Genomic DNA, 17500 nt, shown 5'->3' on the forward strand with positions numbered 1-17500 from the left:
TGTGTGTGTGTGTGTGTGTGTGTGTGTGTGTGTGTGTGTGTGTGTGTGTGTGTGTGTGTGTGTGTGTGTGTGTGTGTGTGTGTGTGTGTGTGTGTGTGTGTGTGTGTGTGTGTGTGTGTGTGTGTGTGTGTGTGTGTGTGTGTGCGAAAGCTCGTCACATATCTCTCCTAAGCAACACTCATACTATAAACACGCATTAAAACCCTACGGTACCATCCACTCGCGTTTCACTACCACAGCGCAACACGGTGCGTTTCACGGCAGGTGTAGCGAGACGTGATATAAATCCTTGTTTGCTTCTATAACCTTTGAGCTTCCCGTGGAACACTTGCACACATCCCCGGACCACTGAACTGCTGCAACGTTTAAGTTCACTCAAGAGACCACCGCGCCCTTGGTTTACCTTCAATTTACGGATCACGTTTCGAAATACGTCTCGGGAACTCTTAAGGATAGATAAACAGCTGAGTTACCTTCCTGTAAGCCGCTTTGGTGGGAATAGAAACCTACACTTCTGAAGCAATGGATCGACTAATAGCAAACACTGATTGCCTCGCAGCGTCTCAGTAAATGTTTGTTTTTAATGTAGTGTCCTTGCTGCTTCTGCTGCCGAGTTTCCTTCTACCCTTTTTATTTCAGTCGGAACTCATATGTTGAAAGCATTAACCGCTAGCCTTTGCGTCTGAGGCATCTGAGGCAGCAGAGCGAAAATCATCGCAATGGAGTTCAGGGGGAGGAATTTCGGGCCACCTGCAGTATATTGGTTTACTCTCGCACTCTGTCTGTATGTACCTGCAGCCTCGGGATTAAAACAGCTCGCCACGGCTACGTGGTGACGGATTCCTCATGCAGCGCATCCTGACAAACTGAAACCTTGCTTGTCTAAATAGCCTGACAGAGAGACAAAAAAATATCATATTCTTATTTTCTTGTTTTCTTTTATATTGTGATTTCACGCTCAAGAATTTAAAATGTACCTACTCCTATTTTTTTTCTCGAGTCAAGCAATATAAAAGATAAATCACAGCAGTTATATACTCATCCTACAGGATCACACTCTAGAGTGGAAATTAAGATCCAGTGCGTAGTGACAGGCAGTACGAGGCCGCAGGCACCCCTCCACCCCCAATCCATTCCTCGCTCAACACGGTGAACACACAGCGACGGTACATGCCATTGCTTTTAATTGATGTATTTGGACAGCTACTGACCATGTTTGCTACTGTCCGAGTATGTGTGCTGACCTATACATTAAATTGTTATCTGTGTGTGTGTGTGTGTGTGTGTGTGTGTGTGTGTGTGTGTGTGTGTGTGTGTGTGTGTGTGTGTGTGTGTGTGTGTGTGTGTGTGTGTGTGTGTGTGTGTGTGTGTGTGTGTGTGTGTGTGTGTGTGTGTGCGCGTGTATGTGTATGTGTGTGTGTGTGTGTGTGTGTGTGTGTGTGTGTGTGTGTGTGCGCGGGTGAGGAAAAAGTACAATTACATTTCATTTCCCAAAAAAGAACTTGCCCGTGCACACAACTGCCGTTCTTATTCACCAAGGCACACGAGCGAGTGTTCCCTGCGTGTTGTGAATGGAAGAAGGGAAAGGAAAAGGTTTACTTGATAATCTAACGCTACGCTTGTTTGAACGAGCATGTCAGTTCCTCCACAACCAATATGCTGGTTGTCAATAAACTGCTCGTGGCAAAGGAGAGAGGAGCGCGTGGGATGAGTGATGGTTTGGATAGCTGGGACGAGCTGAAGTGTGTGTGTGTGTGTGTGTGTGTGTGTGTGTGTGTGTGTGTGTGTGTGTGTGTGTGTGTGTGTGTGTGTGTGTGTGTGTGTGTGTGTGTGTGTGTGTGTGTGTGTGTGTGTGTGTGTGTGTGTGTGTGTGTGTGTGTTATTTGCCACTGTCTGACGAAAGTAAACCCTGGACAGAAGAAAAGAACTGTGGCATGTTTCTATACAACTTGCTAGGCCTGCAGTGAACTTCTGACGGATGAAACAACAATAGATGTATACGTCAGTAGATAGATTTATACAAGCAACAAGTAAATGGGTGCTCAATAACGAACAAACAGAAACACACGTTAAAATGAAAAATAAAAAGAAGAAAGCTAGACAAACAAGATCTATATAGCTGTGTGTGGAGAACCGTAATAACAAACCTCTGCAAACTTTTACAAATTCTTCAAAGTGAGGTAAGCACCAAATATTACTATAGCACATGCCAGGAGAAGGGTCAAGGGGGTGATCAAGAGAAAGTTTACGATGCTGTTGACCAGACAAAGAAAAGGATGGTCTTCTGTGATTGGCAGTGTTTCCAGGAGCACGGCACGGCAATAAGTAAGTACGAACGTGCCCAGTGTGACTCCTTCGCGAAGCCAAAATATCACTAACCAATTTTCCTCACGCCCGAAGCTCACAATACATAAGCAATTCACATCGTTTCCTTTCATTCAACATTCCTCTCCCATGCCAGTAAACGCTCAGATTCCCCATCTGTTTCTGTTTTTCCTCCTTCCTTCTTTCCTTTGTTCAAATTAAACTACTTACAAAAAACAAGATACCGGAAATAAACTAATCAACTTTTTAAAACCTTTCTTTTTGGATTTTTGGGAGAAAAGGAAGACGAGTGGAATTCTCTCTCTCTCTCTCTCTCTCTCTCTCTCTCTCTCTCTCTCTCTCTCTCTCTCTCTCTCTCAATTTTGTGTCCTTCATCGTTCTCCTTGACATGAAGAAAAGAAGAAAGGAAAAAGAGAAAAAGAGACATCGATAATTATAAATCAGATCTGACAAAAAGGAAAACATCATTTAACTATTTGATTTTCACACTTACGTAATTTTCCCTTACAATGCTCAAAATAAAATAGATAAACCAAACTCTAAATTTCAATACCCCACTTCTCCTATAAAAATAAAAGCAAAAATAATCAATCTACATCATCTTTACAGCCCAAATTTTCACCCATAGATATAAACAAGCCACTAAATAACCAACAAAGAATCTCAACCCCCTTCCCCTCACACAATTTCATAAGCCGGCGTCCCTCTAGCTGGGCAAAGTGTCTACAAATGACAGAAAGACTCCAACATTGGCAGAAAATAAGCATGGCAATTCAAGTACGAGAAGGTTTGTGCCTCGAGGTAGTGGCTAGGAATATTTTCGACTCTTTAAACCGGGAGAAGCGAGCCACAATCCGCCACTGCGCAGGCTTGTGGCTTGTGGCTCTCACTGTTCAAGTTTCATTGCGTCATCACATCAGGGAACAGAGGGAGGAAAGATGGAAGGAGGGAGTGTAGGAGGAGTAAGAGAGAGAGAGAGAGAGAGAGAGAGAGAGAGAGAGAGAGAGAGAGAGAGAGAGAGAGAGAGAGAGAGAGAGAGAGAGAGAGAGAGAGAGAGAGAGAGAGAGAGAGAGAGAGAGAGAGAGAGAGAGAGAGAGAGAGAGAGAGAGAGAGAGAGAGAGAGAGAGAGAGAGAGAGAGAGAGAGAGAGAGAGAGAGAGAGATAGACATACAAAAACAGACAGACGGAAAGACAAACAGACAGATAAACGAATAAATAGAAAAGACAGACAGACAAAAAGAAAGACAGGCGGACAAACAAACACAGAAACACTCCACTAACTCCACAAACACACACACACACACACACACACACACACACACACACACACACACACACACACACATGGAAATGAACAAGCATACATATAAAAGACAGACACACAGACAAACAGACAGATAGACAGAGAGAAAAACGCAAGAGATCGGACTGAGGACTTGGACAGACATCCATTGTGAGGAGGCTCAGAATAAAGAAGGAAAGACTGATAGGAGAACGTCAACGATGTGAAGCAGGAAAAATGTTGAGATACTGGAGAAAATAAAAGGTAAGAGAAGAGGGAAACAGCATTGCGAGGAAGAGAGGGATCAAAAAAGAAAAAAATGAAGGAGGAAGAGGAATGAATAGAGAAATGATGGATGGGGCGTGCATCAAATGGAGACTCAAAAGAATGTAGATATAGGAGGCATAAAAGAGATGGATGTAAAACTGATGCAATTGTAAATGGAAAAAATATTAGGATTGCGTAAGAAGCAATGTAGGAGGGGGAGAGAGAGAGAGAGAGAGAGAGAGAGAGAGAGAGAGAGAGAGAGAGAGAGAGAGAGAGAGAGAGAGAGAGCATATACATAGTGAAATGCTTGTAATCAATATGATATATTTTAAAGGCTCTCTCTCTCTCTCTCTCTCTCTCTCTCTCTCTCTCTCTCTCTCTCTCTCTCTCTCTCTAATGCAGGAACTTCCGCGGCCGTTGCTTTTTCCCATCCGTAAAGATAAAACGCAAAAAAGTAAATATTTCCTCATTAGCTGAAGATCTGAGTGAGGCTGTCTTTGTCTTAAAAAAATAGCATTAATACGAAGGAGGGAGTTTCTTTCAGTGGCGACGATTTGCTGACATTTCTGCACAAGTATCCAAGGTAACACGAAACTTTTCAGCTGATAACTATAAATCTGAGGGTTTTTTTAGTTTTGTTTTCCCCTAGTTTTTAGTTATAAGATGATTTTTATTAAACTTCGACAATAATAATTCTTAGTTGTTTTCGAGTTACTAGTTGTGAATTAGGGTTTTGAATGCGATATACGACAATTCATACCACTAAAAAACAATATATGGAGGCTTTATATGAGTCCAAAATAAAGGATTAAAAAAGAGTAGTTTTTTGCTATGTCTCTTCAATGCAATCAGAAATCCAAACAGCGAAATTCAAAGAGGAAAGGAGGGAAGGTAGGGAAGGGAGATGGATGAGTGAAAATGAAGTGTAGACTCAAAGCAGCGGCCAGAATTTGAGGGAAAGGACAAAATTAATGAGACAGCGGCACAATAGAGAAAAGGGAAGGGTTGTTACAGGTGACGACTGTGGTGGTGGTAGTGGCGATGGTTGTGCTGGAGGTGGTGGTGGTGCCTGTTATTCCTCATTTTTTTTCTTTGTCTTATAACAAGTTTTAACCTACTTTTCAATTTGTTTCAAGATTCTTTGGAAATATGATGCATACTCGTACATTTTACTTTTTAATATTGTAAACTTCTGGTCAACATCACAGCTATTTATTCACTCATCAATTTATCAATCAGTCTGTCAATGAGTTGTACCATTTGCTTTTCAGTTTGTATACAGTCCTATCTATCAACTTCATCATTTGTTTTTTAATGGTGTGCTTTAGTCAACTATACAAAAATCTCTCTCTCTCTCTCTCTCTCTCTCTCTCTCTCTCTCTCTCTCTCTCTCTCTCTCTCTCTCTCTCTCTTTTTTTTTTTTTTTTTTTACTTTATTACATATTTTTTATACATTGGTTAGTCAAGAGCTTCAGTAGGGTTGCTGAAAACTATCTTTGACATGGAATTAAATACATGGAACAACTAAAATATGCAAAACGAAATTACCAATTATACAGACACGTACAGTACATGTGCTATTTACATGCTATGGTTGTTTAATCCATGCATTGGCAGCAGACTTAAAGGTGTGTAGGGAGGTGGTGTAGTGAAGCTGTGTCTGCATAACCAGATGGTTCCACATTCGCGTATAACGTGGAAGGAAGGAGCGAAGGAAGGTCTCCGTCCTAGCAAAAGGGACGACGAGTTGGTGAACCCTGGATGTGGCAGCTCTGGTGGTGTGGCCATGTGGCTGCGCCCAGGGCTGGCGGAGTGCAGTCAGGTGCGGGGCGCCTTGCTTATGTGTCTTGAAGATGACACACAACCCTGCCACATCACGACGCTGCTGAAGAGGCTGCATGGTAGGGGACGGCTGGTCTGGCGGGGCCTTTAGACGTATCAGGCGTTGTGCTCGATGCTGGATCTTGTCTAGAAGGCTTAAGTATGAGGGGGGGCAGGACAACCAGGTGAGAGGGGCATACTCCATAAGGGGGCGGACTTGAGCTGCATATAGGGTGGAGATTCCCTGGGAGTCGAGGAGATGTGAGACGCGCCGGATGCAACTAAGTTTCCATGCGGCTTTCTTGGCTATAGTCCTGACGTGTCCAGTGAAGGTCAGGGCACTGTTCATTTCCACACCAAGTATGGAGATGGAAGCTTGCAGGGGTAACGCCCTTCCATCAAGTAAGATGGTGGGGATGGGTGTGTCAGGGGGGGAGTGTCGTCTCTCTCTCTCTCTCTCTCTCTCTCTCTCTCTCTCTCTCTCTCTCTCTCTCTCTCTCTCTCTCTCTCTCTCTCTCTCTCTCTCTCTCTCTCTCTCTCTCTCTCTCTCTCTCTCTCTCTCTCTCTCTCTCTCTCTCTCCCTACATGCACTACCTACGAATTTGCCTATCTAACTAACAAATATAGAGGAATGGGTGAAGTATTCATAGGTAGAGCACAGGTATTTACTAATGACTAGTGCAGGGTCGATATGGAGCTTGGGTGAAGTAACGAGGAAGGAAGGTGTCCATTCCTATTCGGCGGGATTGCCACGTAGGAATGGTAGTAGAGGAGGGCAGAGCGTCATCGTGCTTCTTAAAGACTATGGTCTGTATACATAAACGTTCGATTGTTGATTATAAGTGATTACAAAGTCAAAATAGATTACTAACCTAAGTTTCAGGGCTGTCTCTCCTTAGAAAATATAGAAATCTTGTTAATTTTTCACTAGATCAATAAAAAAAACATCTTTAAAGATTCGTGTGACTTTAACTAGGAGCCTTTGAATGCTGTGAGGTGCGGCGCAGAAGTGTAAGAATTTGGTCCAGTGCACAGCCAGATGAGGCTCTTATGCCTCGGCGGCTTAGGAAGTTTGAGCGTCCATTTAATTGATGAACAGTCATCAATACCTGGCACGTGTCCATCAGTTAACCCTTTGACTGCCATTGGTGCTCTCTCAGCAGGATGTTATTATTTTGAGGAAAAGTGGAGTGTTGACATTACTAATAGCGAGAATACTAACAGATTGGTTCATATTTATGCTGTTACATATACACAAACAGTAAAAGGGTTCAGACAGAATGTTAATAAATATTCACATTTTACATTTTACATCGTCCTTACAAGCCAAAATCCAGGTGAATATTGAAGGTATTCCAGCTGACCAAATAAGAAAATATCTTTCAATATATACATATAACTACACAAGACCTGAATGTAGCAATAACAGGGTGAGGAAGCAGTATCATTTCCTCCAACAGACAGACAATCATGTGTTGGACAAGTAACACTCACACACTCACACACACACACACACACACACACACACACACACACACACACACACACACACACACACACACACTTCATCATCATCATCCTCATCACCATCATCATCATCATCATCATCACCATCATCATACTTACAACTTCCACCTTCATGGGAGCGTAAGAGAGACCATTTAACTTCTTCAGTACTGGCACACATTTTCACCTGGAGGTTTGGGTACGATTACACGATTTTATTGACCTTAGGAAGGGTCTATGGAGGTACGAAGATTACTGGCCAGACTCTTCAGTATTTTAATCCCTACACAAGTTTCTGAAGCCGTATAAAATCGCCAAATAGTAAGCAGAATGAATATAAAAACACGTCGTGGTACTGGAGGGTTAATTACGCATCATTCCAGCAAACAATCGAGAAAAAGAAAAGAAAATATAAATAAAATTCCACAACACTTTCAAACACACGAGAGACGATAACTCACACACTTCACAATACAATAAGGCAAGTAGGAAGAGCGTGGCGTTAGTATGTTTTGGTGTTTTACTGTGTTTCATTGCCTCATGCATCAATACTAAGTGCGTGGAGAGGTGGAAGACGATAACATCACAATAAAACACTAGAATCTTTCACCCTTTTCAAATTACGGAGGAGTGAAAAACGTGCAGTTGTTTCCGCCCAGTAATTTGAGAGAAAGAAGTCACTGGAAGAGAAGTTATTACAATATTCCATTCGTTCTGCTCCGTTCCAGATTTATATTGTTACATTGTTTCCTATCTCTTGCGTTGTCTCGAGACTTTAATGAAGATAAAAATTAAGACAAACTTGTTCCCTTGGACACACACACAAACACAATTCCATCTTCTTTCTCTTCTTATCCTCCTCTTCCAAATTTTCTTACTACTATTCATGTTATTGTTTTTATTCTACTTCTTTCTAATCTTTCACCTCCTCCTCTATCTCTTCCTCCACCTGGCCATCCTCCCACTGTCACTCTCTCATCCCTACCAAAACAACACAAGGGAAGAGAGTTAGCAAACCTCTTCCGTCACACGACCTATTTTGATTAAACTGTCAAACCTAAACGGAGAGAGTAAAGGACACCCCCTCTTCTCCAACCCTCCCTTGCCTATCCCAGCCCTCCTCTTATCCTCTCACGTCCTCTCCTTACATCTTTCATCATCTCAAAATACCGTTTTATTTCTCCCCGCAAAGTTCAATCCCTTCAGCAGCCTTTCACCTCACCCAACGGAGGTGAATAAGTGATGGACTCTTTTAAACGTACAAGACATGCCAGGTAGAGGATGAATAGAAAAATAATTAATAGGGTGTGCATGAAAGAAGAACCACAAGGATGGACAGAGGTGCGAAGAATGGAGGAAGGGTAACATGGAATAAGTGAGAAAAGGATAGTAAATTGAATAAGATGAGATGACAGAGAGAAAGAAACAGATCTAGGACTTAATGGTAGGGATGGGATATGGGGACAGAAAGGAACATGGGTGGAATGGAGATGGAAAAGGATGTAGATTTAGGAATGGGGAAAGGAATTTATACAGAAGAGAGGAAGATGAAAAAGGGAAATGATGAAGATGAGAAGAGAGAAAGAAGGTGGGTAGTATATAAGATGATGATGGAGAGGAGAAAAGATGAAAAATTGGAGATGTAAAAGGTATACAGGGAAAGTATGCAGATGAAACAAGAATAAAAGTAAATGATACAGAAAATTTTAAAAAGAATACAGAAAGGACAGGAAGGATTTAGAGGATGAGAGAAGAGATGAAAACCTTAAAAAGTGTAAAAGCTGTGATGGTGATAAACATTGCGGAAGATAAAAAAAATAACGAAAAAAAAGATATAGATCATACAAAATAAAGACAAAGAAAGAAAAAAAGAAAGAGTAAAGGAAGAAGGAACGGATATAAAGAAGGAAAACTGTAAAGTGAAATGGAATTAATAAGGTGAAAGAGAAACAAATTGAAGGTATTAGTAAAAATGGGAACGAACAAAGAAGACATAGATAAAAAAAAAAACGATAAAAAGAATGAGGGAAAGAGAGAAAAGAAAGAAAAGAAATGGAACAGGCAGACATGAGGAAAGGAAAGATGAAGGGATGAAGGGATGGAAGATGAAAGGAAAAACAAAAAAAAACATGAATGGAAGGAAGAAGGACAAAAAAAAAAAAAAAGAATGAGAGAAAGAAAGATTGAGGTATGATGCAGAGAAGTTAACACATGGTAAAACGGAATAGGGGACATGAAACAGAAAAAAAAAAACGAAAAACGCATTTGAATGAAAAAGAAAACACAAAAGGATGAAAGATGGTAAAAAAAAAAAAGTAAAACAAAAAAAATAAATAAATAGAAGAAACTGACCATAATACGAGACACAAATAAACTAAAACAAAACAAATAGTAAAAGATAGAAAACGTTACCCTACATCAATGGAGAGTAAACACGAAGAGTGGAAACAGGAGGAGGAGTAAAGCTAAAAGGTAAAAGAAGCAAAGGTTAGTGGAGGAAAGTGGCGTGAGAGTATTTGGGAGAGAGAGAGAGAGAGAGAGAGAGAGAGAGAGAGAGAGAGAGAGAGAGAGAGAGAGAGAGAGAGAGAGATCAAAGGAAACTGCAAAACTGAGGGCGGGGAAACGGAGAAGAAGAAAGGATAATGGTAGGGTATTCAGCAGGAGGAGGAAAAGGAGGAGGAGGAGGAGGAGGAGGAGGAGGAGGAGGAGGAGGAGGAGGAGGAGGAGGAGGAGGAGGAGGAGAAGAAGAAGAAGAAGAAGAACAACAACAACAACAACAACAACAACAACAACAACAACAACAACAACAACAACAACAACAACAACAACAACAACAACAACAACAACAACAACAACAACAACAACAAAAAGAAAAGAAAAAGGAGGAGGAGGAGGAGGAGGAGGAGGAGGAGGAGGAGGAGGAGGAGGAGGAGGAGGAGGAGCTGTGATCGTGAGGGCGTGGGCTGGAGGACCCTCACACGCCCGTCAAACCCAGCAATACGCTCTTGTCAGGCAGTCTATTTTTTTTAGACTGAGAGTGGAATAATGTTTTTCTCCTCTCTCTCTCTCTCTCTCTCTCTCTCTCTCTCTCTCTCTCTCTCTCTCTCTCTCTCTCTCTCTCTCTCTCTCTCTCTCTCTCTCTCTCTCTCTCTGAAAAATACAAAAGAAGGCAATGAAGGAAAGGATACATGAGAAGAGAGAGTAATAAAGGTTTCCCTAGCGTCTTCTCAATCCATCTCATACTTCTCAACTTCACAATTCTGCTCTTTGCCACCTGTGACTGAGGCAGGTGTGAAAGGAACGGGTTGGAGAAGAAGGAGGAGGAGGAGGAGGAGGAGGAGGAGGAGGAGGAGGAGGAGGAGGAGGAATACAAAGAGATACAAAGGAAAGCCAAACAGCAACAAACCTCTTGGTCCTTTCGAGACTGTTTGGTAACTACTTCTAACTGGCTACAGATACGAGAGACAGGACAGTACAGGAGAAGGAAGAGGAAGAAGAGGAGGAGCAGGAAGAGGAGGAGAGCATAGTATTAATAAGAATTGTGTATTTACTCTACGCTTAAGGGAAATACAGATGATATAATCCCAAATCTTCCACAGAATACCTTTGCTTTTGTGTCATATTTGTGCCAATGATGAAAAGAAGCAGTGTTTTTATTTTCCCTTCTCACTTTTTTTACGGGACACTCGCTGAGCACTAAAAAACCGGAAAAAGAAATCTCGCTCTCTTGTTATTCCTGCAAAAAGTAAGTGGCAAAGTTACAAAATGGGAGGTCAAATGAACTCTACATACTGCTCTCTCTCTCTCTCTCTCTCTCTCTCTCTCTCTCTCTCTCTCTCTCTCTCTCTCTCTCTCTCTCTCTCTCTCTCTCTCTCTCTCTCTCTCTCTCTCTCTCTCTCTCTCTGTGTGTGTGTGTGTGTGTGTGTGTGTGTGTAATGACTGAAAATTTTCATAAAAGAAATTAAATAAGAGTCTGGCTGAAAGAGGAGGAGGCGAAAGACTGTAAAGCGAATATAAAAATAGATGGAAGAAGCGAAGATGAAAGACGAAGCGCGGCATCAAGTGACAATATACAGCAAAGTAACGACCAAAAGATTGCCAAGGAGAACATAAAAACACAGAAGGAAAATACACTTGAAGGGAAAATGAAAAAAAATATAAGTAAGACGATACAAGGAAAAATCATCATTACGGACAAAATCTTGTAATACGACACACACACACACACACACACACACACACACACACACACACACACACACACACACACACACACACACACACACAGAGAGAGAGAGAGAGAGAGAGAGAGAGAGAGAGAGAGAGAGAGAGAGAGAGAGAGAGAGAGAGAGAGAGAGAGAGAGAGAGAGAGAGAGAGAGAGAGAGAGAGAGAGAGAGAGAGAGAGAGAGAGAGAGAGAGAGAGAGAGAGAGAGAGAGAGAGAGAGAGAATCATTGGAATCTCTTACAAGAATTTCTTAATATGTACAGTAAATATTTTTGTTGCAGGATACAATGTTTTCTTTCTTTTCTCAAGAAAGAAAAAACACCAATGGCTTGTTACGAAGATTTAGGAGGAGGAGGAGAAGGAGGAGGAGGAGGAGGAGGAGGAGGAGGAGGAGGAGGAGGAGGAGGAGGAGGAGGAGGAGGAGGAGGAGGAGGAGGAGGAGGAGGAGGACAAGAACAGAGGTAGTGGTTAACAAAGCCTTACATACTAGTAACGAAGTCCTCTGAGGCAAAAAAAAAAAAAAAACGTTACCATATTACCGAAACATTTGATCTTCATGTCAGAAAAATGAAAAGTTAAAAAACATTCCTTGTCCTCACCTGCCCGCCTCCTCGAAACCCTTGCGAGGTAAGAAACTGTATCTTGCCCTCCTTGTGTAACGGATATTCTTGGTGTAGTTATGTCGAAAGATGTGGTATTTGTTATCTCCGCCTGTATCGTAAATGTTCTTTCTTTATTTATTTCCTTTCACTACATCTACATTTATGATTTTATTGTTTATCATGATTTTATTGTTTAGTTTTCCAGAAGTTCCTCCCATTGGCCGAAGATATCTTGGTATCTGTTCTCCTTGTGTAGTTCTTCTTGGTCTATACTGCTTCCTTCTCTTGTATTTCTCTCTCTTTAACTAAATATCTTTTTATATCTAGTTTTTTTTCATATATATCATTTTTTTCTATTTAGTTTTATTTCATTTTATCTTTTTATATGCAAAGTTCTTCATCTCCATCAAGTTAAAGCAATTGTCGTCTGATAGTTGTTCTCCCAGGTCATCCCTTGTACAATCCATCCATCTTCTGGCATGACTCTCCATCTCCTGCCCTACCCCTCCATCTCCATCACTCTTCTCCAATCCTATGCCTCTTCCTTTCTCATTGAATGCCTTAATCAATGCAATTTCGTTTCCTGCGTTTTTCCTGATATTTCAATTACCTTCATTTGTATTGCTTTATTCCTGATCACGTCCATCATTGCTACTCTCCACATCCATCTGATTTGAGAAGGAGAGCAGGATTGGAATGCATTATGGAAGTGATAAGATGAATAATAAAAAGCTTTGATCACGTAGTAAGATAAAAAAGTCCAAGAATCAATTAAAAGATGGAAGAATAACAAGGGAAAAAAAGCAGAGCGAGATAAAGCGATGGAATTAGGGTAGAACTACAAATGGATAGAAGTTACAGAGGAAGAAACAAGGAACAGAACCAACTGAAAGAGAATCGTACAAAGCGCCAACTCCTGACTCGAGGGAAACGACGAAGGGAGAAGAAAATGACACCCAGCTGAGCACTTTCACCTCACGCCTTCGTAGTGGCTGGGCTCTCTACCAATAACCCTCCAATACTGGCGATCAGTGTGCAGTGTTGGCATCAAACAGTCTGGACAGCTGCCGATGGTTCGTTGTTATTACTAATCCTCTGTGATCCTCCTGCTCTTCCTTCTTTTCCTGTTTTAAACTCCAACTTTTGTTATGTAAGAGGGGAGCAGGCCAAGGGCAACTAGACTATAAAAGAAACAGAAAAAAAAAAAAAAAGGCCACTGAAGGGGAAACGCCAGTCCCTAAAAAAACGTTTAAACTTACGCTCAAAAATTACATTGTGAAGTGAACTGAAATTACAACCAATACTTCTACTACTACTACTACTACTACTATTACTACTACTACTACTACTACTACTACTACTACTACTACTACTACTACTACTACTACTACTACTATTACTACTACTACTACTACTACATACTACTACTACTACTAGTACTACTATTACGACTACTACTACTACTGCTACTATTACCACCACTACTACAATTACTACTATTGCAATTACCACCATCGCAACAACTACTAAAAATTTCCACCACTTACGTCACAATCTAATTCATTCTATAAAATTAATCTCAACAGCCAAGTTTGGGACAAAAAAAATCCTGTTAGCTTTGATCGGTAATTCGCTTCTCACATCCACCCACGCTTCGTTCGTCCTTCACCTCCCTGCGTCCCTCGTCTCCCTCCCTCCCCCCCTATGTAAATGGAGAGTTGCTACCGGCGTGCCTGAAGGCTTGTTACCTCACTTAATCTTCTCCCTCTAACGGCGTGGAGAACACCAGTTATCCCATTGCCCTAGTCTTAGAGAGAGAGAGAGAGAGAGAGAGAGAGAGAGAGAGAGAGAGAGAGAGAGAGAGAGAGAGAGAGAGAGAGAGAGAGAGAGAGAGAGAGAGAGAGAGAGAGAGAGAGAGAGAGAGAGAGAGAGAGAGAGAGAGAGAGAGAGAGAGAGAGAGAGAAGATTCCTTGCACAGACAAGCATATACTAAAGAAAACACGATTTTTCCACAATTAACTCCTGAAACGCTATGAAAGCTCTCTTCTTCCTAACTTGCAATTTGGGATGCCTTGGTGCTCTTTTGGAATGGAATCAGAAGACAGTGATCAGGGCAGGAATGCTGAGAGACAAAATGGAAAACTGTAAGGAAGGTGCTGGAGGTTCGAACCTGGAATGAAGGTTTCGAGGGAGAAAAGTGGAATTGAACTGTAAAAAAGAAGAACTGGAATGAAGGTTTTATGGAAGAAAGGGAAAATTGAAGGGAAGTGAAGAGACTTTAGGAAGAAAATTGAAATGGAAGCTACTAATACTTAAAACTGGATTGAGATTTTAAGGGAGAAAACTGGAACGAAAATTTTAGGAGCCTGAATAAAAATAGAGAAGTCAAAAGTCAAAACAGGACTGGAGATACTAAGGATTTTATTTGGAACGAAGACAGCTAAGAGTAGGAACTGGAATAGGGGAATTAAAAGGTCGTGGGGGAAGTGCGAAGTGTAATAGACTGGCTCGCGCTAATCTTGGTTAATCTTGACTAATTGGAGGGAGAAAGTATCCGGTGATGCTCTCAGCGGAGGGAAGCCAAGTTATGTGCGCCTGTTCTGAATTCTGCATAAAGTTTGTTGGAGTTTATTATCCTCTTGTGAATATAAGTAGTTGTTTTGTTTTATATCTTTCTTTATCAATTTATTCATTTATTCATTCTCTTTTTTTTTTTTTTGCTTCTTTATCTATTTTCTTATGTGTGAAGAAGATTGGTCAAGGGTAAAATAGCGGAAACGAGGTGAAAAATTTGTAACCTTTCCATCCATGAATATTAAGTGTTTCTAGAGAAGAGCACAGTTCATTCATTCCACCCCAACACAGAAAGTCGCAGTGAGAGCTAATGAACCGTGGCATGACATACTTTGCTTCAGGTGTTGCAGGAAGTGTCGCACATGTGTTCGTTTAATATTTTCCCTGAATATACGAGATAACTTTACTCGGAGGCAAAAAAAAAAAAAAAAAAAAAAACATTTTACGTAAAAAGAATGTATACGGTTCATTTTTTTTTTTTTATTTCACTTTGCTTCCTATTTTCTTTATATTAGGTACAAAAAATTCTACAAGAATCAAGCAACATAGAAAAATATTAGCAAACTCAGCAAAACACACTAAATAAAAATAAAAACAGACTTTACATACCATTGTTTCTCGAACTAGTGAAAACTATATATTTTTCTCTTCCCTTCCCTGCGACCGAATCCCTCCTTGACATACACAACAACTGCAGGTGGCGGCGGCGGCAGCGGAAAGTGAGCCGAATGTAGCTGCCGGCCGTCCTGCAGCGAGGATGAAGTTTAAACGGTGACCCAGAAACCTAAATCACGCAATGACTCCACCAGTACCAGTTACCTTGGCCATTCTGAGGGACGGTGGAGAGAATGAGATCTGGCAAAGTCCTGTGTGATGAATGGCGGGACGGGATTAACTTAACTATTCAGCCATTAATGGTGCTCTAGAGGTTGTTATCTGGTCTATTTGAGCAACTACGCTTGTCACTAGTGCTTGCTATTTAATTTGAGGTAACTACATGTATTCATTGACTATAAATAAAACTAATGGTGGTAAGGGAAAAAAGTTAGTTTCCGTTTCAACATCATTAGTAAGAAAAGACAAAATTCTGAGTGGTTTTTTTCTCATTTTTTCTCTTTTCTTTTTTTTTTTTTTTTTACCTATCCAGTCGTTATTTTCTTGTTTCATTCGCTGGGTAACTGATGAGGCATTTAATGTGGTCTCTCTCTCTCTCTCTCTCTCTCTCTCTCTCTCTCTCTCTCTCTCTCGTAATCCAGCAGACAGGGGCAAGGCAATGGTTTAGTGGCGGAGTTTAGTAGTTTTGCATCCTGCCTGAGCCGCTGCAGTGTTGCGGAAATATGCAGCGCACCAGAATTACGTCATTACGTACACGATGAAGTGGAGGACGCAGGAGGATTAAGTATGAAGGAGAGGCATAATGAAAAAAATACTGTTAATCTTTCTCATATACATATTTCAGTTCATATTATCCTTTTATTTTGTTTAATATTTAACATTATTGTTATTCAGTTTTAGCATCTATCTAGAACTTTCATCTAATCTGTATCGAGATCATTGTTGCCTCCCGTTCACTCTGGGAAAGAAATATACATACATACATACATACATACATATATATGCCAAAGCTCTCTCTCCCAAAAGGGTTTAGACAAAACAAGCTACCAAAGTTCACACTCGTCTATAGCACTAGCTTAGTCATTTTGCAGAGAAAAAAAAGTACTCCTGCCCTCACTTAAAGAGGATCTGCATCATAGCCCAGACAGTTTGGAAAAAAATAAATAGATAAAGAAATAATAAGAATAAGAACAACATTAATAAAATAATAACGACTGTCTATTATTGCTTTCAGTATTTCCAGCGTGTTAGAGTCTAACCAAGAACAAGCGATAGATAGACAGGTACATCAATCTACGAGAAGAAACGTTTCTATAATGACTTCTTATTAACATTGTCACTCCGAAAGATTTCAAACAAAGACACACTCAATATTGAAAGTCATCCAGTTCAATCCTGAAGGTGTCTTGATAACTACCTGATCCCATTACTGTGCATCTATTTCCCTTAAATCTCTGCCACCCGGATATCCTTCGCTTCGCAGCCACCTTAGGGGAAAAACTAAGTAAAAAATTAATGACCTGCACACTCGCGGAACTCACTGAAGAGATCCCCAAACACCTCACATTGAATTTCCGAGGTTGAAGTAGGTTGGAAGAGGGAACGTGAGGCAGGTATGAGAGACAAGGGCAGGCGTGGAGGGCGGAAAGGCAAATGTTGTGTGCGTGTGGGTAGGGGATGGGGTAGGAGAGGAAGGAGTGATTACACCTGCATCTGCTGCCTAATTAGGGAACTTGTACACCAAACCAGACTTTCACTTTCACCTGACCTGACTTTGAACTAATATGATATGCTTCACCTAAGAGAGAGAGAGAGAGAGAGAGAGAGAGAGAGAGAGAGAGAGAGAGAGAGAGAGAGAGAGAGAGAGAGAGAGAGAGAGAGAGAGAGAGAGAGAGAGAGAGAGAGAGAGAGAGAGAGAGAGAGAGAGAGAGAGAGCAGAGAGACAAACAGACGCAGAGATAGAGAGAGAGAGACCATTAGAGAGAATCATGCAAAACGGAGAGCAGAGATAGAACAGAGAGAAGACCATTAGAGAGAATCCGATCTAGAAGTAAAAAGGCAAAAAGGAAAAGAACGAAAAGAAAGGAAGGAAAACAGGAAGGAAAAGACGGAAGGGAAAAAGTACCAATTTTACATATACTCTCTCTCTCTCTCTCTCTCTCTCTCTCTCTCTCTCTCTCTCTCTCTCTCTCTCTAAGGTCAATATGAAGTAATACGAGTAAACTCAATACCAAAAATCCGTCAAAGAACACAAGATTTGGTCCGCCTCGCCAGCTGAAGGG

General features: G+C 41.1%; 2 protein-coding genes across 3 annotated transcripts in view; both read right to left on the reverse strand.

The window, feature by feature from the left end:
• LOC123516187 (pyrokinin-1 receptor-like) overlaps positions 1 to 17500 on the reverse strand; it is a 225224-nt gene that overhangs the window by 78681 nt on the left and 129043 nt on the right. The gene's annotated exons all lie outside the window — the stretch shown is intronic.
• Positions 5463 to 6044, reverse strand: LOC123515844. Its single transcript, XM_045274731.1, has one exon. It carries the CDS (start codon positions 6042 to 6044, stop codon positions 5463 to 5465), a length of 582 nt encoding a protein of 193 aa, XP_045130666.1.

The sequence above is a fragment of the Portunus trituberculatus genome, chromosome 40 (assembly GCF_017591435.1).
Source record: "Portunus trituberculatus isolate SZX2019 chromosome 40, ASM1759143v1, whole genome shotgun sequence".
Lineage (NCBI taxonomy): Eukaryota > Metazoa > Arthropoda > Malacostraca > Decapoda > Portunidae > Portunus > Portunus trituberculatus.

Excerpts from the sequence above, each read along its gene's own strand:
- LOC123515844 (XM_045274731.1), bottom strand. The coding sequence starts at position 6,044 with ATGAACAGTGCCCTGACCTTCACTGGACACGTCAGGACTATAGCCAAG.